Genomic DNA, 25,748 nt, shown 5'->3' on the forward strand with positions numbered 1-25,748 from the left:
CGGTTTCATCTTCACAAACAGGACACGCCTTTTGACCCTTGTTGCTGTACCCGGATAGATTTCCGTATGCTGGAAAATCATTAATTGTTCCAAACAACATCGCCCTCAAGTTGAAACTTTCTTTCCTATACCCATCGTAAACCTCCACACCTCTCTCCCACAAAAACTTTAAATCTTCGATTAAGGGTGCCAAGTATACGTCTATGTCATTCCCTGGTTGTTTAGGCCCAGAAATTAGCATAGATAACATCATGTACTTACGCTTCATACATAGCCACGGAGGTAAGTTATAAATCATAAGAATCACAGGCCATGTGCTATGCGAGATACTTTGAATACCATGCGGGTTCATTCCATCAGTAGACAATGACAACCGAAGGTTTCTTGCTTCTTTTCCAAATTCAGGATATTCAGTATCAACTTTACTCCATTGTGGTGAGTCTGCCGGATGTCGCAACTTTCCATCAATAATTCTTTCATCTGCATGCCAAGTCAAGTGTCTTGAATCGGTCTCACTACGATACATGCGTCTAAATCTCGGAATTATAGGAAAATACCATAAGACTTTAGCAGGAGACAACTTTTTCTTATATCGAGGGGCACCACATTTAGGACACTCATTCAACGCTGCATACTCGTTTCGAAACAAAACGCAATCGTTTGGACATGCGTGTATCTTATCATAGCTCATTCCAATAGAAGACAACATCTTTTTGGCTTCATACGTTCGATTGGGAAGAACATTATCCTCTGGTAGCATATCTTTCATAAGGGCTAATAACTCTGTGAAACTTTTATCCGACCATCCATTGTCCGCCTTTAAGTTGTACAACTTTAACACCGCAGACAATCTTGTGAATTTTGAACAACCATCATACAACGGTTTCTCTGCATCGCTTACCAACCTCTCAAACATTTTGGGACAATCCGCTAGATCTTCTTCCAGCGCTTCTGCAATCTCTTCGACTCGATCATAATCGTATGTGTCTGTGCAATCGTCGTTTGAAGCATACTTCCTATTACACCTCGACCCAGCATTCCCGGTACTTTTCTCACCATGCATTGTCCAACATGTATAACTTCTATCAATTCCAAACCGTAGTAAATGAGATCCCAACTGATTCCCGTCAACCTTACCCCCGGCATAACAGCAACCCAAGCAAGGACACGGCATTCGAAGCGGGTCTTTGGAGTTCGCAACCGCAAACTCAACAAATTCCCATACCCCTTTCTCGTACTCTTTCGACAATCGGTTTGAATTCATCCATGTCTTATCCATGTCTTAATTAAGCTAAACAACAACGGTCAAACTTCCACTCTTCACAAGTAACCCCTATGGCGAATTCAATTCACAAAGTTAGTAAGTACCTCCTATATTAACTCTCTAAACACATAAAACTAATGTGTTTCTGTCAAAACGCAAAGTATAAACGGAATGAATCCGAAGCAATAAAACGTAACATATATAATCACACAATTTCAGACAAATTCATCATAATACCAGTAATTTGAGAAAGAAATTTACCTCGGATGTTACCGAACTCAAGAAAACGCCAAACGTCGAACTAGGCTGGGAAACGATCAAACTTTCACTATACACAAGTTACCCCTATAGCAAATTCACAAAGTTAGTAACCACCAAGACAAAATCGATTGAACAAAGGAAATCAACAATAGTTTGATGTGTGTACATACTCCTAAATATGTAGTACCAGAGTCAATGATACGAGCTCCAAAGAGATCCAAAGTTATCAATCCAGTCAGACCTATACAAGAAATTCAATTCAATGTATGATTATAATAAGAATGGGTGAATAGCTCATGATGCAGTTAATTAAATACACCACTACTAACACTACTAACACAAGACACACGATGCAGTTAATTAAATACACCACTACTTGAGATGTTTCATTTTTAATTATGTTCATACTGATACTATTATATATTCATTTTTATATCATTTAATTTATATTCAGTTTTATGCCCAAATATATGATGGGCATCGGTTATGCCACTAGCTAGTTATATACCTTTACACGTATGTATATACCGACATGCCTCAAAATCCACTACATATATCATCATTGGTAGAGAAATATTGCACCTCCTCCACTATCTTATACAACAGTCAAGAAACTTTACTCACAATTTCAATTCTACTAAGATAACAAGAGACTCACAATTTCAATTGTACTAAGATAAGAAGAGGCTAAGGACATAAATGGAGACCACAAATTAAGAATAAGAGCCTCTCTATGGAACAGAACTCAAAAGATAAGAAGAGGTTAAATTTATATTTTGTGAAAACCATACAAGCAGACCCCAAACAATCCAACAGCCACCATTTCACAGTTCAACAGAACTCAAAACCCTATCACTTAGAAGTTTCTGGAACAAACCCTATCACCTAAAATCACACGTTTTTGGAACTAGGCAATTGCTAACAGAAATATTATGTATATATATATATATCAAAGGCCTTAAGAAAAGAGCATTCCATCAAATTCAGAATCACAAGGATACATTGATACATCTAGGGTTTTGTTAAAAGCTATGAGAAGTGTGATACCTGGGTGGCGCAAAGCAAGTTGCTACCAGAGGAGAAGAGACGGAGACGAAACGATGGTGGTGGACGGAGGAGAAGAAGTTCGCGCGATGGTGGTGGACGGAGGACCGATAAGGTTGACGGAGGACCGATAAGGTTGACGGAGGACCGACGACGGTGAGGGGTGGGGTTTCTGGTTCGCGTGCAGAGAGAAAAAGAAAGAGAGAAAGTGAGAAAGTGAGAAACAGTAGAAGCGTGTTTTTGGTTTTAATTTTAGTAATAAGGCTACTAAAGCGCTTCTGGAAAGCGCTCTCATAGCCTGGGCTATACCAGCGCTTTTGACAAAAAGCGCTCTCATTAAACACCCCTACCAGAGCGCTTTTGAAAAGCGCTTTCGTTCCCCCCACGTTCCCCCCACCTACCAGAGCGCTTTTGTAAAGCGCTTTCGTACCCCCCCCTACCAGAGCGCTTTTGAAAAGCGCTCTCATAACCCCCCCCTACCAGAGCGCTTCTTAAAAGCGCTTTCATACCCCCCCACTATTAGAGCGCTTTTTTAGCGTGTTTTTTAATTTTGTCTTTAGCGAAGCCTATGCCAGCGCTTTTCCTAAAAGCGCTTTCGTAGGGGTGCTGCTAAAAGCCAAATTTGGCGTAGTGCTAGTTAGTATCTATAAAATAGAGATTTGAATAATTTTCTTTTTCATGAGATTGTGACAATTATTAGTTAGAAAAGAAAAAGACAACAAGAAATGTATTATGTATAAACCATGAAATCCAAGTTGTTTATTTGTTTTTTTGATAAATTAGAGAAAATGTATATATTTAAGAAAAACTATATCAGAAAATAGAGTAATAGTGGCTTACAAGTTAAAACTACAGCTCTTATTTTAATGAAGTAGTTGAGTTGAGCTTAAGATTTCTCGTCAAAGAAAAGATTTATTTGTGATTTAGAGCATAGGCCTAACAAAACATGCTAAGTGAATATTATTAACCTTTGGATTTGGAGCCACATAATATGTGCTTGATTTTTTCTAATCATAAAAATATCCAATGATATGTGATTGATTTTGTATAACTGGGTATAAAGCATTGTCAATTACACCACTAAGCCATTTCATCCAACCAAGCTGAAAACCCCAAAAAGGGCCTAATGCAGATGAAACCCAAACTACATAGCCACCATTTTCATGAAACATTGTACCTATTTCAGCAGTTAATAAGGCTTCAGGAACACTCCAAATAGGTGGAAAAACTAAGAAACCAACAAGAGATAGCAATGGACCTGCTGCTCTTACTGTGTCTTCTACACCAAATGGTCCTCCTGATACCTCATAAAAGATTAGGAAAATTAGAGGTATATCTGAAACTTTTTTTAGTTTGACTAGTTTTGGAACAGAAGAAGATTCTTCTGGTGGAACATATTCACCAATGTTGGGTTCCATGCCAGAATTTGTGAGAGTAACAGATAAATCTATGAAAATGTGAATATGCAATGTGATTGTGAAGTGAAACAAAGACAAGAAAAAAAAATAGTTATGTTGACGTGGTGAGCAAGTAAGACGTGTCAAAATGTGAACGACTAAGAAGAGTATGAGTAAGCTACATGCTTTTCCTGCTTTCAAGTGAAACAAGATCAGAACAAAGTGTGTGTATATATATATATATATATATATATATATATATATATATATATATATATATATATATATATATATTCCCTTAAACATAAGGGTATGACAAAGGGTGAAGTGCTTTAATTGTTTCTCAGTCTCGAGCGAGGCATTAAGTATCTCGGAAAATTTTGATTGAGACCCTCAAACAAGACTCTTAAATTAAGTTTCTCAGGCTGTACTTTGGTCAAATTAGGCGAGGTCATATGTTGGACTTGATTTGAAGAGATCCTGAGTCTTGAGTCCCTCGAGACAGGTGTTTAGATAGGTCTGTTTGGTGGGGCTCTAATTTTCTCAGGCGAAATATATGTTGAGACTACTTCATGAGACTATAAGTCCCTCTTTCAAGGCGTTAAGTCTCTCGGAAAAGATTTTGGTCAAGACCCATCATCAAGACTTCTAAGTTAAGTCTCTCAAGCCAGACTTTGGTCAATTCTCTTAGACTGGACCTGGTCTAAAGAGATTCTAGGTCCCTCAAAATAGGTGTTTAGATTATCCTGTTTGGTGAAACTTTAAATCCCTCAGACGACGTTGAGTCTGTCTAACGAGACTTTAAATCTCTCATGCGAGGTGTTAACTCTCTCAGACAAGACTTTTAAGTTAAGTTTCTCGGATCAGACTTTTGTCAAGTTCCTTAAGCAATACCTTAAGCTGGACATGGTCTAAGGAGATCCTAAGACGTCCCTCAGGCGAAGTTCCTGGATGAGATAACCCCTAGTTTACAACCCATTCGTATCGTCTTTGAGGACGACGCGGACCTTCATGTGCAAGTCAAGCATATTTGCATTTCCTTGAAATGCAGCAAGGATCTTCTTATGGAAGTTCAGCATATTCGTATTGCCTTTAGAGGTGGAAAGGATCTTCCTGTGAAAGTCTAGCATATTCGTATTGTTTTAAGAAGCGACGAGGATCTTCCTGTGAATCCAACATACATAACAGTAAAACCAAAATATTCTTCTTGTTCATAAATGCTCAAAAGTATGTACATAGGTAGGCGATATACCCCCCTCTAAAAATAGAAAAATAACTTAGCTGTAATAATATTCTTAACATACTCAATTCCAAGTCCTAGTGACGAGTCGCCTGTCCAATTCTTCCAACTTGTATGCTCCACGTGAAAGCTTCTGGAATATGTGATATGGTCATTTTCAGTTGGGCTGCAATTTTCCCTGCTATGTAGGCAGAACCACTTGTCTCAGCACCAAGTTGCCCTCATGCATTTCCCTTAGCATTAACTTAAAGTTATATCTTCTAGTCGCACTTTGTTTTTCTATTTTCCAATTGTTTTTTTCAATAGAAAAATTACAATGTTAATACATAGCTACTAGATCTATCTATCCGAATACACCCAATACTAAAATTAAAAACAATACAATAGAAAACTTTCAAATATACGTATTCAAAAACACCATTTTTGGAGAAAAGCTTGGGTGCTTTTATAGTAACTCACTCATTTGGGTTCAGCTGTGGAAAATTGATACATCCAAAGATAAATCACCGAATTTTAAAGGCATTTATAAATTTTCTCCAACGATTGGCGAGAAAGTATAAGAGTGAAAAAACACTCATTTGGGTTCAATTGTGGAAAATTGATACATCCAAAGATATATCACCGAATTTTAAAGGCATTTATAAATTTTCGCCAACGATTGGCGAGAAAGTATAAGAGTGAAAAAAGAAATTGGCTCAGGCTCAATTTCCTAAAAACAATTGAACAGGCCCTACAAATCTCATGTCAACAGAAAACAAGAACAAAAGTTGTTTTTTTATGGAAAATCTCAATGCATTTAAATCGTTAATTAGAGCAACCGTAGATTAGTGTTATTGAAGAGCAAAAACGTTGACAGCGTGAAGAAAATAATGCTAACAGTGCTTTTAGCATAAAAAAATAGATCAATGAAATACGCATGAGTTTAAATGCTTATTGTCTCAATCAAAATTCAAACAATGCCCTGCCGTAGGCAACACATAGTTTAAACCGGTCTTCAAGTGTTACAAACAATGGAACAAGTGGTCTCATAACACCCCCCTCCCCTCTTCTCCCTCCCTATCTAATGGTACAAAACTGTATAATCAACGGCACAAAACCTATAAACTCACTAAAAAATATTCGAAAAATGTGACGTGAACTCAAAGATCAAATCAAACTTCTAGCCTTTAATTAAGGCTTTTCTTAAACTATGAAGACAACAAAGAATCAAGCATTTCCAAAGGTTGAAAGCCATTTCACTGTACATTTCTCATAGGAAACACCATCAAATGAGACCTTGAAGGCTTGTGGAACTGCCTGTAATCATCAAGTTCAACGAATTGTATAAATACTGATAACCCTGACCGATAAAATTGGACCAAGACTAAGCTCCTGTTCAATATGAATCGTGACTCCGATATTGCTTGACAACACACAATGATCAAGGCCAATGCAGATACAGTGCTCACTCAATAAAATTATACTTGATATTTTGAAAGTTTTTCTTTTATTGGTGGCTCCAAAGCAGACATACACTGGTCCCATGCTCCATTGCGCAGCATCTATAAGCAAAAATATGGAATATCCACTGCCGGTTAGTTTCAGCTTTTAACCTTGATATAAATTTCCTCCAATGTAATCAGGATTTAAAATAAAGAATGATGCACTATTAAATACCAATTTTATCATACAAAGGGGTGCGTTAATTTTTTGCTTCATTTTCATGATGAATGAATTGCAGCTGAAAATGTGTTTACAGCAGATAAGACTAACCTGTTTATACCCATGCAAGACCTGGCAGATTTCATTGTGTAAATCTTCACTTCTTATTTCCTATACATGTCAACAAAAGAATTTATATTACAGAAATCATAAGTCACTTTGACATTTAAGAAAATGGTGATGTTGGCAACATACATGCCAACTTGCAATGGCTTTACACATGTAAACAAGAGAACTGAGAGCTCCAGAAGGATTGACTTTGACCTGAAAACAAACAGAAATTGTAAAGCACTGATTGCATGAATGGTCTACGTGTAGAGTTAATTGTGTTAAAAGGAGGAGCCTACCATAGCACATAGACCTCTAAAAGCGTCCTCTTTCTCAATATCATCTCGTATTCTGCCACAAATCATACAAGAAAATTATAGATACACAATAATCTGCAAATAAAACAGTGGACGTCCAAAACCATGATTAATTTGTAAAGTGGAGATTTTCAGAGAAAAGTCTACCCTATGTTATATGTTTCTATGTGGGAATCCCAATTATATACAAATTCAAGACCACGAGCACTACCATTGATCAGTGGCAAAAGTAAAACAAACAAACTGTAGGTTTTGAGACAAACAAGCTACTAACTGCGGATATATTGTCCAAGTACATTAATTAGTTATTCAATGTATATAAAAAGTTAACTTTTTCTCATAAATAGGACCGGAGGTAGTATCATACTTTCTCCGGTTTCAAAATGAATGTCGCTTATGGTTTTTGCACACAATTTAAGGAATGTAATAATATTGTCATAAAACATTCCACTTTTACTAAATTAACCTTATAAATGTATTAAAAGTAGTGTACGGAATAATAATTAAAGGACACAATAGAAAAAATAACAATTATTACTACATTAAAAAGTGAAAATGACATTGATTTTGAAACAAATTTTATTTGCTAAAACGACACTCATTGTGAATCAGAGGGAGTACAAGAGACTAGACTTCAGCTTTGAAGAGAATCAATTTTAAACCTATGCTGAAAATACTTGGCTCTAAAACCCAAGCCTAGCGAAAAATATGGGTAAATAATAAACAATATACACAAACTTCTATAATAAATACTCCCTCCGTTTCTTTTTAAGTGTAACTTTTAGAATAATTTTTTGCTCCTTTTTAATTGTCACTTGTAAAGTTCAAGGTAACATTAGTTGCACTTTTGTCAAAATTACCCCTAGTCATTTATTGTAGAAAGAGAAAGTCAAATGCATGTGACAAATAATTAAGGGTATTATAGGTAAAAAGAAAACTATTGTATTAAAAGTAACAATAATCATTAGCTTTCTTAGTATATGTAAAAAGTTTAAAAGTGACAATTAAAAAGGAATGGAGGGAGTACTAAATTACTAACAAAAACTAATCATGCTAATTAATTGCCGAAGTATTTGTGAATTTCAAAAACTTTATTTTTTGCAATGAATGGAAACACAAGATATTCATTACTTGTAAGCTATGAAGCACGGACACCTTTTGGATTAGGTTGATCGTGGTGTCCAACACTTCTATGACGCCCGTATGACAGATGTCGGAAAATCCAGACAAATATCCCAAAAAAAATGTTTTTTTTTTTTTTTGCTTTGACACTCTTTGAATTAGTGTATGACACTTATAGAACATGTGTCGAACAGACCATTCAGAAAGTGTTTCAAAAAAATAATTGTTTTTTCTTTGCTTTAATATACATTTTTTGGCCAAATCTCAAATACATCTAAAAGGGATAAAGATGTATCGAAGCAATATTGACCAACGAAGGAATGAAAACATTAAATTTGATTAAAATATTTTTAACTCTTTTAATAGTAGAAGGATAAGTGAAGGTCAAATAGTATCATATATGTAACAGCTATGTAAGTGCCAGTGTCATACGTTTTTTACATTATCAATGTCGGAGTGTGTGTCGTGTCCCAGTGTCAGTGTCGGCGTTCATGCTTCATAGCCTGTAAGGTAGCAAGCTGTGATTAAAGAAAGCATATAAGTGATGCAATAGCTTACTTTGACAGAGCATTGCACCAAGGTTGCATGAAATGCTCCATATGTGGTGATACAAGGTCTGGGCAGACCCATGCAAGTCTCCCCAGTGTTATTGCACTGTTTTCTATAAGTGACTTGTTGAGTCCCTATAAACCACATTAACAAATAACGATTAGCAACTGAATATATCCAAAATTATAAATAGTATGGAGCATGATAAGACACTGACCTCTGCATGCTGAAGAATTGGTACCAGGCATGAAATTACACTTAAAACGAACGGAGAGATTTCTAGACGAACCTGAAATTCAAAATATTTTACAATGATGTGTTTCATATAAACATGATATTGTCCTAACTAATTCACCTGTCATTTTTTATCAACATTATGCAAACCAATGATGACCATCATTTTCCATCTCTATTATTTTTAAACTACGACATTTGATAATAACATACCTTAACTGCTAATTCTCCAATTGCCCAACATGCATTATTTGCCACTGAAAGAGATGCTTGTACCTTAGAAATTTCCTGTACATTTATGGCATATCAACAAAAGCATTACTAAATTCAACTGTATAGCTAAACTTATACCAGGCACACACATACCAGTTGTTTGGCAGCAACTTCAAGAATCTCAGACAAACGAGGGTGCAAATGAACCACGCACACCTAGCCAAATCACCATTATTAGAAAGCTATTAACTTGTGTTTTCCAAAATTCACCCAATTTACTTTCAAACGTAAACTAAGAAGGATAGGCTTATGGAATGTTTCCTACATCCCAGGTATAAGGACCTTATGCAGATAACATCAGTGGATATGATGACTTTAGGAAAAAGTATACAACTACATGTTCAACTTACCCGAGCAAGGTCTCCAAGTAAGGCAAAGGCACTCTGTCGAACATCGGGAGCATCATCCGTACAACAAATCAAAAGTAGGTCCCTTAAAGAACATTGTGCAACCTGAAGAATAGTAATTGAGATAACCTCAAGTAAATAGCAATCATACAATCACTGGTTTAACTTAAACTATTCTCAAGCAGATATCAATATGTCAAACAGCATAGAAAGTTCATGAAATGCAAAATAGTTTCTGGGATATATCAATGCAAAAAAAGAATAAATAAATAAAGATTTGGACGCAAGATAAAGATTCAAGGTAAAATATGCCTCTTTGGGATAGATAGGAATATGCAACTGCAAATAGCTGCAATTACTTGGAGAAGTAAAGAAAGTAAAGTTGTAGAGAAAGAGTTCAATAAAGAAAAATATTATAGGAAAATAACATCCGAGAAGAAGAGATGTTCTATACAACAAAAAATGCAAGTTCAATATCTCAAGTTAATGATTTGGATGAGTACCAAACTCTCTACTCCACTGCCAAGACCCTCTGCTAGTCCAGAAAGCAGATCAAGAGAGCATACAATGAATTCCTTGTCATACTGAGCCCCAGCAGCAGCAGGATTGGCCTGAAATAAGAAAACGGGCTTAACTCCTTGAAATAATATCTCAAAATCAGTTATCCACTACTAAAATATGAGTATGTCAGACATCATAATAGAAGCATGGCAGGATAACAAATGAAATCACAGGCAACAACTAAGAAACTATCAAAATGTTTTCCACAATGAATAAAGTAACCAGAACCTTGGCCAATTGTTGGGTCTGAATTATATTTATGCACCTCGCAAATACAGGTTCAGCAAATTGAGTGAATCCAGTACCCAGTGCCTGATACAAATTTATCACCAAAATTTTATATTAGGAGCAAGGAAATGCATATCAAGCACTCCAAATAATGTAGTTAGCTTCCCCATATTCCATGCAAAAACAACATGTTACATAAGATCAGAAATATAATCTAACTTCCAATTGCTAGCATATAAACCCATTAATATTCAAATGAAATATATAAATGTAAACTTTCAATAGTAAAGAATTTACTGTCAACTGTCAAGTTTAACAGAAACAATAATTTTTATAGTACCTAGAACCTCATTAAAGGAGCATGTCGACATACTTTTTAGCTTAGCAATATTAGTAGCACTCTCTAACCAGTAACAGTATGGCCACAAGTTCTCCAGTAATTTTAAATAAAATAGGGATTTCAGCAATGCTGAATGCTAGTAATCAAGGTGAACAGAATGTGTTATTAGAACTCCTCTTTAAGATTATAATATCAAAAAAAGTTTAATACAAAGATGTGTGGACAGGTTTCTTCTACATGGTTTAAAAATTGCAGATTGCCAGCTCAACAATTTTATAATCTTCACTTCACTAATAATGTGATAGCTGGAAATATATTGATCGTACGACCTGGATGTAGCAAGCCTGTCAGCACACTTGAGAGTCTCACATTAGATAATGATATGACATGACTATATGTGAGGGGAAACTCTCAGCCCATGAGCAAGCTTTTAGGGGAAACTCTCACCTCATGAGTTAGCTTTCAAATTCTATGAAATACTCATTAATATAGAAGCATGCATATAATCAATGTTTTGGGAGTAAATACAGTACAGGTGATAAAACAAAAAACAACTTTGATAAATCATACACTAGAAAAGCTGGCATACATACATGTGTTATAGATGTGAAGCATTCTAGGAGTGGAAAGAGATCTTTGTCTGAATTTGAAAGTTGCTGCCACTTTTCAATTAATGGTGGCATGAGAATGTCAAGATAAACAGGCTGCACAGGAAATCGAGAGTATTTGACATTAAACCATTAAAAATAACTTGGGAGAAAGGAGAAAATTTAGGGATGGGGAAGAATGTTGATTAGCCTACCTGATTCAGCTCTCCCCCAACAGCTTCAGCTAGAGTTCCAACAGCATCATATACAATTCTGAGGTTTCGCCTCTAAAGTATAGAATAAAAAAACTACAATTAAAGATTTCTGAGCGTACATATAATATAATATAATAAGGACAAAACAGAGTACCAATAAACAGAATTTGTTAAAGTTAGGAAATCACCTGATACTTCCCAAATGCAACCATTAGGTGCTTTAATATGATTTCCAAGCGCGGTACCAGCTCTTCCGCAGCCTCCTATCAAAAGTAAATTGAATATAAAAATTGATATACTCAAAAGAAACTTAGAAACTGAACTAATCTTCAAGGGTAGATCAACAGAAATTGTAGTCAGAACCTCTTCCAGAGTTGCAAAGGCTGAACAGGCAGCCTCCTGGACACGCTTATTATCATCCAAAATTCTTCGGAGAAGACCCATAAGAACGTTATCAAATTGTTCATAACCCTTGGGATGCCCGATACCCTGACACACATGACAAGATTCAAACAAGAAGACCTCTAATGAGATTTATTTATACCCCAAATAGCACTATTTCCAACTACAAATCAATCAACTCGGATATGATTTCATATGCATCAGAAATAATAAATAACATATGCTCCTGATTTTGTCATTTTCCAATAATCTAGAGAAACTACAACATTCCAATTGATCACGGTCCATTGAGATTGATCTAAGATTTAGCAATAACATCTTAGAACTCTTATGTAGGAAAGGACTTTGATCATTGAACTATTTAACTATAGCTAATTATCATGTTGATTGTGCACGTCAAATTTTATTAGCGTGAAACATGAAGCAAGCCTTCAACCCAAAGATGCATTGAACTATTCAGTAAGACTTGGCTGCCTCGTAGTATTCATGTGTTTTATGTTACTTTATTATAATGCTATTCACATGGCTGCCTCACGATTTTGTTATTGTTATTTGAACTGTTAATTTAAGTAAGGCCCAAGAATCACCTCAACTTCCTATTGGTCCAAATAAAAAGAACAGGTCCACTAGGTCAATTAATAGATAACCCTAAACTTGTATGTAACAATAGCCGCAACCCTAAAATTTATTTGCAACAGTCGCAATACTTCTTTTTCCTCCTCACTCATCCTCAACTTCTAAAACAGTGAGAAAATACAGGGAAATTTCTTAGAAAATTAGAGATGATGCCCTTTACGCTGTCGCAGTGCAGAAATCAGCGCAAACTGTTCTGCTGTCTATTGCTCCAAACACGGCCACCCACTGCAACGCAACGCTCCTCCGCGATAGTGGGGCTGTGTTCCGCTACTGACAATGTATTATTGGGAAAATAATGTAGATGTAATTAGGTAGGTAATGTATCATTAACTTACTATGTGGCACTGGCACTTATGATTAAATGTATGTCTGTTAGTTGTTAAAGTCAGACACTGACACAAGTACATTCAATTTTTTCAAATTTTCAAATTATTATGAGAGTTGACATTTTAGAATTGATTTTGTGTCTAGTGTGTGTGTGTGCACGCGCGCCAGTGCTTCATAATTAACTTGGGGGGATATTGGGGATTTTAATTAATTAAGAATTTATTTATCTTATAGAGTGGAATTTGTTAGTAATTATGATTTGCTTTAGCCATATTTTTAGGACTATGAAGATGATCCTAATCTTAAAAAGTGTATAGAAAATGCATCAAGTTAAAAAAACTTGAAAACATCAGCTTCAACAAATGATTGCTGCCCGACTGCAAGGGAGGGAACATAAATAAAGGCATACCTGAATAATAAATTTGCTAAACCGAGATACTGTCCAGCATGAAATACTCCGTATCAGAGGAAACTTATCATCAAGAAGAGGGATAAGAAATGCCACAATCTATAAAACCAGAATAATGAATGGCTTAGTTTTCCAATATAATTAGTAAGAAATAAGGGTTGCACATGAATGATTAAAATAAGAATGTTGATGACGGAGTGAATATAACTAAATGTTGCCACCGTCAAGGAAACATTTTACTTACTATCGCAAGGATTTGAAATAAATCATCCAGAAAAGTGTGACAGTGATTGAATAATTGAATGACCATAAATAAATAAATTATTATTATTATTATTATTATTATTATTATTATTATTATTATTATTATTATTATTAAGAGAGAAGAAAACAACCATAGCACAAAACATTTTATCAGGCAAGAATTATCCTAAAAGTGATAATATCTTTTAGAACAGGAGCAGCTCTATTGAAAGAGACAGATTTATCTACAAAGACTAGCCAGGCTTAGACAAGTTGTTTGGGGGAAATGAGACAGAAACATGAAGTATAGGCCTATACTGATGTATTAAAATAGAACATGCATAAATCTATAAACTCACTCTACCATATACTAATCAAATAGAAAAACAAGTTAAACTTTTCCCCTATAATTAAGCCATTTGCTTTTGCATTTAAGTCATCAGAAGATAATACTATTAGAGAATACCTCTGACAGATGAGGATAAAGACCATTTATGCACCCCTCGCCTATGGCACCAAGTGCCAAGACGGCAGCTTCCCTTTCTTTCCAACCATCATCTCCAACAGTTGACAACTTGGCCTGATCACATTCTTAGAAATTTTAGTATATATCTTCATAACGGGAGTAATGTAAGGAGAAATTAGCTCCATACAAAAGTATGTATCCAAAAGTAACTCGTTAAAAGCACAGATCAATATGATATTCACAATGAGAGTAGACAACAGCAAAAACTTCTGTAGCAATTTATGTCTTCTATGTATACACCTATGTTTCACACATTATTTCCATGTGTAGTCTGTCTAACTTTGAATTGACAGAGCACCAGTTCAACAACCATATTCCAACAAGGGGCTGTAAATCACCTCAACAATCGGCATCAGAGTAGGAAGGATCTCATCTCCAAACACGTTCGAGAGAATATCTAGAGCAGCTGCACTACATTTCCGTAAATTCCATGTGTTGACAACATCATCATCCTGTAAATATGGAAAATAAAATTCAAGTCCAGATCAGCAAAGCGACTTTTTCTTGTCATTTCATGTTATAAAGGCATAGAAAACTATAGTAAATAGAGACAAAATGATTCATCAAGGAACTATAATAAGTAATCAACAGAGCATATACAACATACATCATCATCGTCTACATCGTCTGATCCATGAAATCTGGATACATGAAATCGAGGTTTAAGATCCTGTCGGAAAAACAATTAAAATAAGAAACATGTCCAATTAAAGAAATCCAGTAACTCTGCCAAAATCAATCAGACCTGATCTCGATCAGGTTGTGAACCCTCTTCCTGAAAAAAAAAAAAAAAAAGATCATGTAATCAAGAATGACAAGAGTTAATATAATGGCATCTACAAACACAAATCAACCAAAAGCAAACCTCGGCTTCAGTAAGTGATTCATCATCATCTGCATAAGCCATGTTTGACAATAATATCTGCAAAGATTCAACAGATAAATTTCACATTCTAAACCACAGTGTTAAACAATTATAAAGTAAAATATATATAATTAGGTTTACTGGAATAAGACGAGGCAAGAATTCTCTCAAGTTTTCTGGTGGCATTTGAGCATCACAATATGCAGACCTGCAAAAGCAATTATCAAAAAGAAAAAGATATAGACTTGCAAGGTTTAAGATACAGCATCGCCACATAATAGAAACATTATAGAAACATCACTCTAACTTGCATTACTTTGCTGATTTCAGAAACAGGGAATTGACGGTTCATATGACATTCTTGTAAACAAATCATATACAGAAACAAAAGAAACTTGAAAAATCAGACACCCTCGTGAGATATGCTTCCCACATTAGAATAGATTATAACCACCCGACCGAACTTTTCCCCTTCCCCTTTTCCAATAAAACAAACATTTATAATCAAGTTTACTCATTTCCTTGTGAATCATGACAATATATAGAAGCCATACTAGAATAGATTATAACCACCCGACCGAACTTTTCCCCTTCCCCTTTTCCAATAAAACAAACATTTATAATCAAGTTTACTCATTTCCTTGTGAATCATGACAATATATAGAAGCCATACTAGAATAGATTATAATCACCCGACCGAACTTTTCCCCTTCCCCTTTTCCAATAAAACAAACATTTATAATCAAGTTTACTCCTTTCCTTGTGAATCATGACAATATATATAGAAGCCATACTATGAACAACATCCACTAGTTGTAAGTTAAGAAAATAAAATCCCAACCAAAATAGTACCAAAATTCACAGGATTCAAGGGCCACTTCTTCATCTGTGTCCTTGTTGACTTGTAACATATATTCGATCACATTCTTTAGATGAGGCTGCAGTATGGTTAACAATTGATCAGAAAAGAGGGAGCTCATAGAAAAGGACTAATTTTAAATAAAGCAAATAACCACCAGACTTGGTGCTTGCAAATTTGAGCAGGTCAAATATTGTAATCGTATTTATACAAAACAAAACAAAACAAAAGACAAGAATGTAAGACATAGCAACATGCTCAGATTTTACTGCTTCCAAAATGAAATGCATAATAATTTTCCAGCTTCCTTGTTTTCAACGTATTCAAACAAGTAAACACAAATACAAAGTGTAATATGATGGAATGAATAAAATGCAACAACCAGCTCAATATACAATACTCCCAAGTCCCAACAAATAACATTCGTTCAATTAACTTTTAACACTGAAATGAACTAGAATAAGAAGCACACACCTGCAAGATAGATGGATGGACTTCAATCAGCTGAACAAATGCTGCGCAGACCTGGTCGTCAATGGAAATTAGAAAGGTCTCAGTTGAATCCAACATTGACAAGAAATAGTAATAGCTAATTTGAGATAATAGAAGTGAATCAATCTCCTTCTTATAAGTGGCGAAACCTATCAAAAACTAGGTTTCGTCAAACATCAATAGGATCTGGCTTTCACTCTCTTCAGTTGTAAAAATAATGCATACATAAAATATAGAATATGCAGCAAGTAGATGGCAGGGAAAGAAGACCAGCGACTTCAACTACTAGCCACTCAAACCAACAAAAATAAGCTGGACTTGGAAATAGAGCATCAACTAATTTAGAAATTTGCAATATCGAAAAATATTGAGCTACGCTAAATACATTCATACAATGAGGCACTGAGAACTCACCAACTTTCGCACTTCTGCTGTAGGGTCATTTGCAAGAACAAACAGACCTTGAAGATATTGATCCATGGATACACATAAGGCCTAAATAGAATGAGTTAACTATTATTATCAAAGTTCAAACTTCAATGTTATATTTAATAACCAGAATACTGAGATGATAAAGCCCCGAGATATACTTACAGAAGGCATCAACATAATGTATTGATTGACAGAACCCAACGATAGCTTTCTTAATGAAGCATGAGGTGATTGGAAAAACTGAAACAAACAAAAAAATAGAAAGAAAAGAACAGTTGGGGGATATAATCACGCACACAAAAATATAAATAAAAATAATATAAAATACTGATCTTACCCGAAACAATCTAGGAAGAAATATATTGATGGGGCGCTCTGCTAACCCTGGTACATCAGCGTCAAGAATTTGGGGAACATCTTCACAAATCTGCATGTGCAGTAAAATATTAAGTGTTTGAAGGTGTTTATGGAAACAAATACTATGGAATCTGAAGGATCAGTTGCAGAAGCTGGAAATAGGGTGTTTCCAACCACTTAAAAAACTAGTGCATACATCCTCACTATCCATTTCACTTGTATATGTTATATTACACTTTACCAAATTAGAAATCAATGGCAAGAAAATTCCAACAAAGTATAAGATCTTCCATTCTGAATCTGCCAAGCCTTCATCTCATTTCAGTTATTTGGAATCAAAGGAAGAAAGGGAGGCGATCAACAATAGGAGAACTACAAAGAGCTATATCGATCTCAGCTTTTTTTGCTTAAAAACATACTAAATTGGGTCTCTATTGTTTCGTTTAAGTTCAATTTCGATCAAGGGAAGAAGGAAAGGGGATGATCTACAACAGGGGAACTAAATGTCACCTTTCTTGTTTTTTTGGCTTAAAATTATACATTTGGTCTCTTTAGTTTCATTGAAGTACATTTAGTCTCTTTAGTATCCCCTTAGGTTTAATTACAACAGCGTCCTCCTGGAAGTTTTTATAACCAATCTATCAAATTGACATCACAGCACGGTTATTGTAAAAGAGGCAGTGTTCTATAAGACTTTCAAGTCAGCCGAACTATTAGAAAACAGTATTGCATCAAATTCTATGCCATACAACCATAAGATTGACAGTCCAGGGGACGGTCCAGGTGAATCAAGTAAAACTCAAGTGGAACAATAAGCCTATGGATGAAGCCACGTTTAGGATCTTCAACTTAACTCAACTTTGAGGACGTGGTTGAAGTCCCCAGGAGAAATATTGTGAGGAATGGAGAGCATCCACCATTTTATTCTAGAAGGAAGATAAATTCATTAGTCCAAAGGGAGCAGTAGAGGGAATCAGGATACAAGTTAAGTGAGTCTGTCAGTTATGACTTTTGGGAAGAGGGTACTTAAATACGGTGGAGCGGATGAGGGAGGGCAGCTTGTGTGTGGTTATTGTAAGAGAGTTGTGTTTACAGTTGTCAGAAGGGAATTCTTCACTTGGCAGAGCAATGTACCCTAATGCATTATTTTTTTTATAATTTATTTCCAATTCTTTCTTTTCTCTCTTTCTACTTCTGAAAACCTAATAGAAGTTCACGTGGCGTATTCAGACACTTCCATGCATCCATAGACACACCAAATATTTGGAATTTGCATAATCATCTATCTTACTTTTATTGATGTGTGTCCGTTTAACATTGACAGTAAATCAATAAATGTGTACTGGCACCATCCTATGACCATTCAGTATATGTTGGGCAGCACATATAACATTGCTTTATTAAATAAACCCCCCCCCCCCCCCCCCCCCCTCCTCTATCTCTGTAGCAGTTCTGAGTAGCGCTATCTAATTTATGTACTCTATTTTTTCTGTTGCTACAAATACTTTAGCTAGATCTATAATAATTTAAACATATTAGTACTGATTCAAAAACAGAGAGCACACCTTGGATAATGCATCCATTGCACCTTCCATGTGATTTAGATCATTGCTGTCCAAGCAATTTACAAGGGCTTGCAATAATTCGGGCCACTGTGAAACTCCTCCGGTTTGAACAACAACGCTGATAATAGTTCCTGTCGTAGATCTTATATGTTTATCTGCTGCACCTAGACAAGGCAGCAACTCTGATTTCACATAGTGCTGATGTTCAGGCTGCATTAACTTATATACATTTCTCAGGTTATTCTTCAGATATAATCCTGCAGCCTGCCGAACCTCCACAGATATTCCCTGTTTAAAATAAAAATTGCCAAAGCAGCATAGTTAGCAATCCAACATCAGGGATTCCATGAATCCATCAAACCATATATGCCACATACTGCAACACATAGTTTGGCATAAACTGGTACTTAAGACTTTAACAGCCAAACCGTGTTTTACTTATAAGTCTCCATGGGCAGAAAAGTATCAAAATATGTTAGTATTATCAATCACGGATTGCAAAAAACAACAGTTCGCTTAAATTTCGCTACGCTGCAGCACTATAGCTGTACTAAATACCTTATCATGAAACATTAGCAATAAATTCAAATTATGTTACACTATATCTCCACTATTTGACAACACTGATCATTGGCAACTTGCAGGCAATATGAAGCACGGACACTGAAAATACGACACTGACACTCCCATGTCGACACCAATAATAATTTGAAAAAAATAATAATAAATTAAACATAATCACAAGTGTCGGTATCGGAGTGGCAGAATAAAAAATAGTGAATAAAACCGTTTCAATAACGCTATCTTATTCAAGCAACAGTTTAGCCATCACCTTCATCAATAAACTAGATTATATTCAGTTCAGTGAAGAACAAAAATCAAACAAAACACAAAAACCTAACTACATATAGCTAAATCCACCGATTCAAGTAGAACAACAACGCAAAATCAATGAAACAAAAAACAAAATGAAAAATCAAAGTATGGAATGAATTACCTGAGCACGGGAGAAGATGAAGGCAAGATAATTGTTGAAGTCGGGGAGGTTAGAGTATTGTTGAATTTGGTTCCAAATCTGAGACTTATCAACGGAAGAAGAATGCGAAATTTGTTGCTCCAATAGCGTGCAGATCTCCTTGAAACCTTGCTCCTGTGGCTGCCATGGTGGTGTCGCCGCCATCACTACCGGAATCAGCAAACCACGGATTGAGTGGGTTTTTGGTTTCTAGAGAGAGAAAGAGGTTTTAGAGAGAGAGCGAGAGAGAGTGAGAAATCCCTTTTTGAAGCTTGAAAGAAATAAATAAATAAATAAATAACAGAAAATAGAAAAATAACTTTTTTGATTCTGCCAGCAAAAAACACAACCCTCACAGTAGTAGTACAACACTCTCACTCGACACAACACTTTTCACGCTTTGGGTTGGGTCTATGTTTAGGTTAACCTTTCTTTTTGCTTCGTTGGCTTCATCCCCATGATTCCATGTCTATAGTATACTATTTAAATTAATAGGATAATAATTTTAACGTTAACTTATGCTTATATTGCTAAAAAATTCAATTAAATCAATTTTTAAAATTTTTTTTTTTTGGCTTTTACCACCGGTTTAGTCCGGTTCGGGAGCGAGTTCTGGCATCAAGTGGTTTCATCCCCAATCACAATTGCGGGGGACCGAACCGTAGTTCTGACATCAATTTTTAAAATTTTTAATACGGACGTCTTTAAATCTCTAACTTATTTATTGGCATAAATTTGGTGTGATTACAAAATTGTTCATAAACTTGTTATCACTTATTTTTATAATTTCACCAAATTAAATTATGAAAAATAGTATGAATTATACCAAAATATTTTATTTTTTAATATAAAAATAATTTATACAATTTATTAAGTTTTTGATTTTGAAGAAGTTACTTTTTGTGTTGGTTTGATTTTGCCAGGAAAGAATTGATTCTGAAGTAATTGATTATGTTAAATTGATTTTAATTAAAATTGAGTTGAAATAATTGATTATGTTAAGTTGATTTTAATTAAAAGTGAGTTGAAAGTAAAGTGATTTATGTTTAGATAAATTTATGTAAAAGTAAGTTGAATAATAAATTCTAATGTAAAAATCATGCTCTAAGTTATAAATTATAATTTCAAATACAATCAATAATAAAGATATGATCAATTTTACTTTAAAAAAACAAACAACACAAAATCATTCCAAAATCAACTGTTTTTGTCTTTTTTAAAAGACAATCCAAAGATACATTTTTGTAACTTAAAACAGGTGAATCAATTCTACTTTAAGGTTTTTACCACCAAAAATTTACAAATGTCTCACGGAAAATGTGACTTTAATAAAAAAAGATATTAGTTTTATTATTTCAACTTAAAACCAAGCACGTTAGTGTACATGAGCACTTACATCAATATACAAATAATTATGCAAGGATATAAAAAAATATATGATGTTAAATATCTTTTGAAATTAATAACTAAGCATTCAGAATCGATTCTTATTAAAAGTGATAAACATCCAAAAAGAAAATTCTGTTGAAAATGCTTTCAACGTCAATATACTTTTAATGCGTGCTAAACTACTGTCAAGGTCACTTTCATCAATATTCATCAAGACATTAATTACACAAGCATCCATGACAATTTCTGTTTCTAGTTTGAAATCAAAAGATGCTATATTCTCATAGATACATAGGTTAGGATCGAATCAAGTGTAACTATTAGTGCACTTTGATTAATCAATTTAGTTTCTCTACTTGACGAATCTTCTATTATTGGCTTGGTGTTGTACAATTATCTTTCACACTCAAGTACTATTTGGTGTATGTGCCAATAAATTTCTAATAATGATAATAATGCAGAGGAATAGCAAACAAAATCAATAACCATAGGGACACAGTAGTTAACGGAACAATCATTGAACATGGTAGCACCTATTCACCAGCTTGGATTCACGTTCTAAAGCTATTTTTCATACAAATAGACATGGCTATGAGAACTCTCTTTTGTCCAATGCTATTTCTGTTTGCTATTGTACATTTGGGTGGGTTGTAGGCTTTGTTGGACATCAAATTCCCCAAAAGCTTTATCTTAGAATTTTGGACTTAATCTGAGTGTATTAAACTCGCATTTTAGTGTTGTATACAGATAACAAAAGCAATTCCAAACTGACCCAGGATTGACACTGGAATTCAATTTTTAATGCAGCCTTGGGAACCATTGGTCTCTGACTTTTCATCAACTAGCATTTGTTATCTCTATTTGCAGCCCAACAACATTTGTGATTGACCCAAGGCTACAGTAAAACCACACCTCCTTCAACTTCCAGTTTATGGTTTTCATCGAAAGGAGGCTTTCTTGAATTGAATCATATCACCACAGGTTGCAGACTCCTGAGAATCAACCAATTACAACAAACAAACCAGTCAATGATTTGTACGTATAATATATAGTGCTTGTCAAACAAATCCCGTTTTCCTTTATGTCATGCATAATAAATGTGAAAAAGGCAAAACACGACCTGTTTTAAGAAACTTAACTCTCACGATCTCGTGCACTTACCTTCCTCATAATTAAAAAAGAAAAGGAGACAGATATCGAAGTTAGCTATTCTATACTTGATATTCAAACCAGGAAAAACACTCGTCATACATGAATGCATAATGATAACTATAATTAATACCCCAACAGTAGCAACAACCACGAGTTGTATCTCATAGGACATAATACAATACAAAACCATAGGTTCTATAGTATACCATTTCTCATATAGTAAAACTTGATACAAAGACTCATGTCACATGCTGACAAACCACTAATTATGTATCATTGACGACAACAACAGTAGTTCCAGTACCTAAGAATTAAAATTGGTGAATCGGTGATTACCATTCCAAATAGTTTGTTTTAGTGTTTGATATCTTTTACCATCACCTTTGCTTTGCTGCTGCCTGCATTAGAAATGAGTCAAGAAAACAGGTAAGATATAAATGCCAAAGGTCATATAAAATATTACTGCTATAAGACAATGTAACGCGCAGATTGTACAGAGAAGTGAGGAGCAGTTTATTTTTGTTTTCATTCAGAATTGGTTCCTAATATAACCAACCCGGTGATAATGTTTGATAGACAGATAACTAGAATAGAATAGAAGAGAAAATGGTGTAACAAGACTCTTTGAGGAAAAGGCTCAATCCCATCATCTTCACCTATGTTGTTAATCTCGGAAAGCGGTCAACCACAAAATGGTAGCAGTGCAGAAGCAGGGAGCGGCGCGGGCGCAATTTGACTTTTTTTATTTTTTATTTTTTAATTAAAATAAAAACCAAGGGGTTTAAATAATAGTGAGGGGTGGTGTTTAGAAAATGAAACAACTACTTCGGCTTATGGCCCAAAAAACAAAACAAAAAGACCAATAAAAAAACTGGAGCACTGAGCTAACAGGAGGAGTGTGATTAGCAGGCGGTATTGCATTGGGCTGTTTGTTTGATTCCCGGTTAGGCCCATTGTTTTTAGCCAAACCCTAAGTTATGAGTATGAGAGACAAGCTGAGTAAAGCGCCGCCTGCCCAACATTCATTGCAATTTTCAAGTAAAGAAAAAAAACAACATGCTCTCTCTCTCTCCTTGTTATTTCTGCTATGCTCTCTCTCTATCTGTTTCACTGTTTATCGGAAAGGTTTTCAAAATCACAAGATCTCTCTTCTCTCTTGCGATCTGTCTCACTGTTTGCCTTGTTTTCAGCAATCGCGGCCGCACATCCCGCTTCCAGACCCGCAATCGCGGCCGCACCACCCGCTTTCTCATTTCGCGCTGGACCCATACAATTGGAAGCGGCCACGCCAATTTTTCCGCGCCGGCCGCTTTTAACAACATAGATCTTCACTATAGTTTTTATTGGATAGCATCAATACTAGAATAAATAATTTAATTATAAAACTAGAAAACTATCGATTGCAAGGAACAGCTGATGAAGTTGTCTTAACACTATTACAAAATCCCTCCTCACTTTGGTTGCTATATACTTGATACTGGGATACATGGAAGGAAAAACACTCAAATTCCATTGGCTTCAATTACATTATCCAAAATATGAAACTAAAATCCAAGTGCACAAGCCCTTTAATACCGTGTATATGGCCAATAATACAAAATTCACACTTTCACATGTAGATTTAAATAATGTAGTTAAATAGCGGCTATAGTTGCATAATAGCATATCTGAATTTGAACTACTTGCTATTGTTCTGCAACACACCATTTAACACACAATGTTGCCAAATAGTAGCTATAGTAGCGATTAACAACTTCAGACTTAAAAAAGTATATCAAAACCTAATTATCCATATTAGCCACTAATCACATGACCAATCAAATGAGTAAGAAATTTAGTACCAAACTAAACACGATAATTCGTAAACTTAGACGGAATAAACAGGGTGAAAACTAAAACGGAAAAGTGCATAAGCAAATGGTATGCATACCTTTTGCAGTTTCATTAGAACAGAATCCTCGAAAGCTTGATAACCAGACCCAACTAGTTTACTCGGCACTTCAGGTTCAACAGACTTTGGAGAACCCCAAGAATCTGCAGCCATTGCAGGTTTAAGAGGTAAAACCAACAACGGATTAGCAAGATGTCCAATCACACTTCCAATTGTAGCAATCTGAAAAAAAAAAAAACACAATCACAAATCAGCAAATCACACATACAATACAAATTATTACAATCATTCAAATACAAATAACAACAACTAAGCTTTTTAAATGATTCTTCATCTTTTATATTAGAAACTTACAGCTCCTTGTTTAGTAGCCATGACAACAAGTGCAGAACCCTTTTTCTTTCTCCCTTTGATAACAACATCTTCAACTTCACCAAACTTCGAAAACAATTCCCTCAACTTCTCCGCCGAATAATCTTCCCCATTCCTTTCCCAAGAAACTTTCAAAGCCTTCTCTTGATCAATTCCACCACCACCGGCACCGGCACCAACACCACCGGAAGCATCACTCTCTTTCTTTGAATCAAAACCAGGCACAACCTTCTTAGCGTGCATAGCACGAACCCGAGCAATCTCATCCCTAAGTTGCTTCACAATCCTATCCTCTTCTTCCCTCCCTTTCGCGGCAGGATCCGGAGAGAACGCGTCGCGCTCTCTCCGTTCCAGATCGGAAACCATTTTGCGGCGCTTTCCGTCGCGCTGGGATTGACGGCGCTCGTTATCGCGCTTGACGCGGAGAAGATCGTCGAATAGCTTGCGAGCTTTTTCATCTTTGAGGATGTCGTAGGAGGTGCGAAGCTGCTGGAAATTGGAGGCGGCGTTGGGGTCGTCGGGTCTTTTGTCAGGGTGGAGTTCTAGAGCCTTGAGTTTGTAGGCTTTGTTGATGTGTTGTTCGGTTAGGGTTGCACCTTCTTCGCCGGAAGGTAACCCTAGCACCGCGTAGTGATCGACGGTTGCGTCCATTGTTTGGGTTGAAAATACTCCCGAAGAGAGAAAGGGGGTGAGGAAGAAGAATTAAAAGACAGAGGGTTTTTGAATAATTTACTTCACCAAGAGAATTTTAACTCTGCACTCCGGATTATATTTTCCCTCTGCACTCAAGTTATCGATGAGTTTATTATAATATACTCATGAATCAATAAAAACTTTTTTTTTAATTTTTTCAAAAGTAAAATTAGGTGATTTTTCAGATATTTAATTCAAAATATCATATTTTTTCAGATAATCTCTATTAATCTATAAATTTTAGTTTTTACCAAATTCCATATTTTTGAGATAGAGCAATTCTTGCATGGACACGGACCTAAATCCATATATTTAGGAACAATCAATAAGAAGAGAGAGAATTTAAATTTATTTAAAATTTAATTTCGTTTTTAATTGTCAACATGCAGGGTGGT

At 35.3% G+C, this 25,748-nt stretch overlaps 3 protein-coding genes across 4 annotated transcripts; all 3 read right to left on the minus strand.

Moving 5' to 3' along the window:
* Window positions 1-3,496: 3,496 nt before the first annotated feature.
* Window positions 3,497-4,020, minus strand: LOC131626668 (probable polyamine transporter At1g31830). Its single transcript, XM_058897505.1, has one exon. It carries the CDS (start codon window positions 3,985-3,987, stop codon window positions 3,577-3,579), a length of 411 nt encoding a protein of 136 aa, XP_058753488.1. The 5' UTR covers window positions 3,988-4,020; the 3' UTR covers window positions 3,497-3,576.
* A 2,046-nt stretch (window positions 4,021-6,066) lies between these two features.
* LOC131626678 (transportin-1-like) lies at window positions 6,067-20,245 on the minus strand. The gene is made up of 29 exons (XM_058897518.1): window positions 19,839-20,245; window positions 18,842-19,129; window positions 17,257-17,346; window positions 17,082-17,159; window positions 16,902-16,982; window positions 16,470-16,520; window positions 15,989-16,074; window positions 15,278-15,344; window positions 15,137-15,193; window positions 15,017-15,046; window positions 14,879-14,941; window positions 14,610-14,723; window positions 14,212-14,325; window positions 13,503-13,601; window positions 12,092-12,217; window positions 11,917-11,991; window positions 11,729-11,800; window positions 11,520-11,630; window positions 10,587-10,670; window positions 10,301-10,408; window positions 9,801-9,902; window positions 9,544-9,606; window positions 9,391-9,465; window positions 9,161-9,232; window positions 8,953-9,077; window positions 7,255-7,306; window positions 7,103-7,171; window positions 6,959-7,018; window positions 6,067-6,747 (listed from the first exon to the last, which is right to left on the minus strand). The coding sequence occupies exons 1-29, from the start codon at window positions 20,019-20,021 to the stop codon at window positions 6,664-6,666; spliced, it is 2,679 nt and encodes an 892-aa protein (XP_058753501.1). The 5' UTR covers window positions 20,022-20,245; the 3' UTR covers window positions 6,067-6,663.
* Window positions 20,246-21,831: 1,586 nt separating this feature from the next.
* LOC131626679 (uncharacterized) lies at window positions 21,832-25,431 on the minus strand. Of its 2 annotated transcripts, XM_058897520.1 has the most exons (4): window positions 24,643-25,431; window positions 24,328-24,510; window positions 22,734-22,795; window positions 21,832-22,237 (listed from the first exon to the last, which is right to left on the minus strand). In XM_058897520.1, exons 1-3 carry the CDS (start codon window positions 25,309-25,311, stop codon window positions 22,775-22,777), a joined length of 873 nt encoding a protein of 290 aa, XP_058753503.1. In that variant the 5' UTR covers window positions 25,312-25,431; the 3' UTR covers window positions 21,832-22,237; window positions 22,734-22,774. The 2 variants fall into 2 exon arrangements, with proteins under 2 accessions (XP_058753503.1, XP_058753502.1); XM_058897519.1 differs by lacking the exon at window positions 21,832-22,237 and having other exon boundaries at window positions 22,494-22,795.
* Between the last annotated feature and the right edge of the window lie 317 nt (window positions 25,432-25,748).

The sequence above is a fragment of the Vicia villosa genome, unplaced genomic scaffold, assembly GCF_029867415.1.
Source record: "Vicia villosa cultivar HV-30 ecotype Madison, WI unplaced genomic scaffold, Vvil1.0 ctg.000318F_1_1_1, whole genome shotgun sequence".
Classification (NCBI taxonomy): Eukaryota; Viridiplantae; Streptophyta; class Magnoliopsida; order Fabales; family Fabaceae; genus Vicia; species Vicia villosa.

Bases quoted from the DNA above. Each gene is read 5' to 3' on its own strand.
- LOC131626668 (XM_058897505.1), bottom strand. From the start codon at position 3,987: ATGGAACCCAACATTGGTGAATATGTTCCACCAGAAGAATCTTCTTCT.
- LOC131626678 (XM_058897518.1), bottom strand. From the start codon at position 20,021: ATGGCGGCGACACCACCATGGCAGCCACAGGAGCAAGGTTTCAAGGAG. The intron at 14,326-14,609 runs GTGATTTACAGC...GAATGTGATCAG, and splicing joins CTCTGATGCCGATTGTTGAG to GCCAAGTTGTCAACTGTTGG. The intron at 7,172-7,254 runs GTAGGCTCCTCC...GTTTGTTTTCAG, and splicing joins TTAGAGGTCTATGTGCTATG to GTCAAAGTCAATCCTTCTGG.
- LOC131626679 (XM_058897520.1), bottom strand. From the start codon at position 25,311: ATGGACGCAACCGTCGATCACTACGCGGTGCTAGGGTTACCTTCCGGC. The intron at 24,511-24,642 runs GTAAGTTTCTAA...TTTTTTTTTCAG, and splicing joins TGGCTACTAAACAAGGAGCT to ATTGCTACAATTGGAAGTGT. The intron at 22,796-24,327 runs GTATGCATACCA...TTTCTAATGCAG, and splicing joins TTCTAATGAAACTGCAAAAG to GCAGCAGCAAAGCAAAGGTG.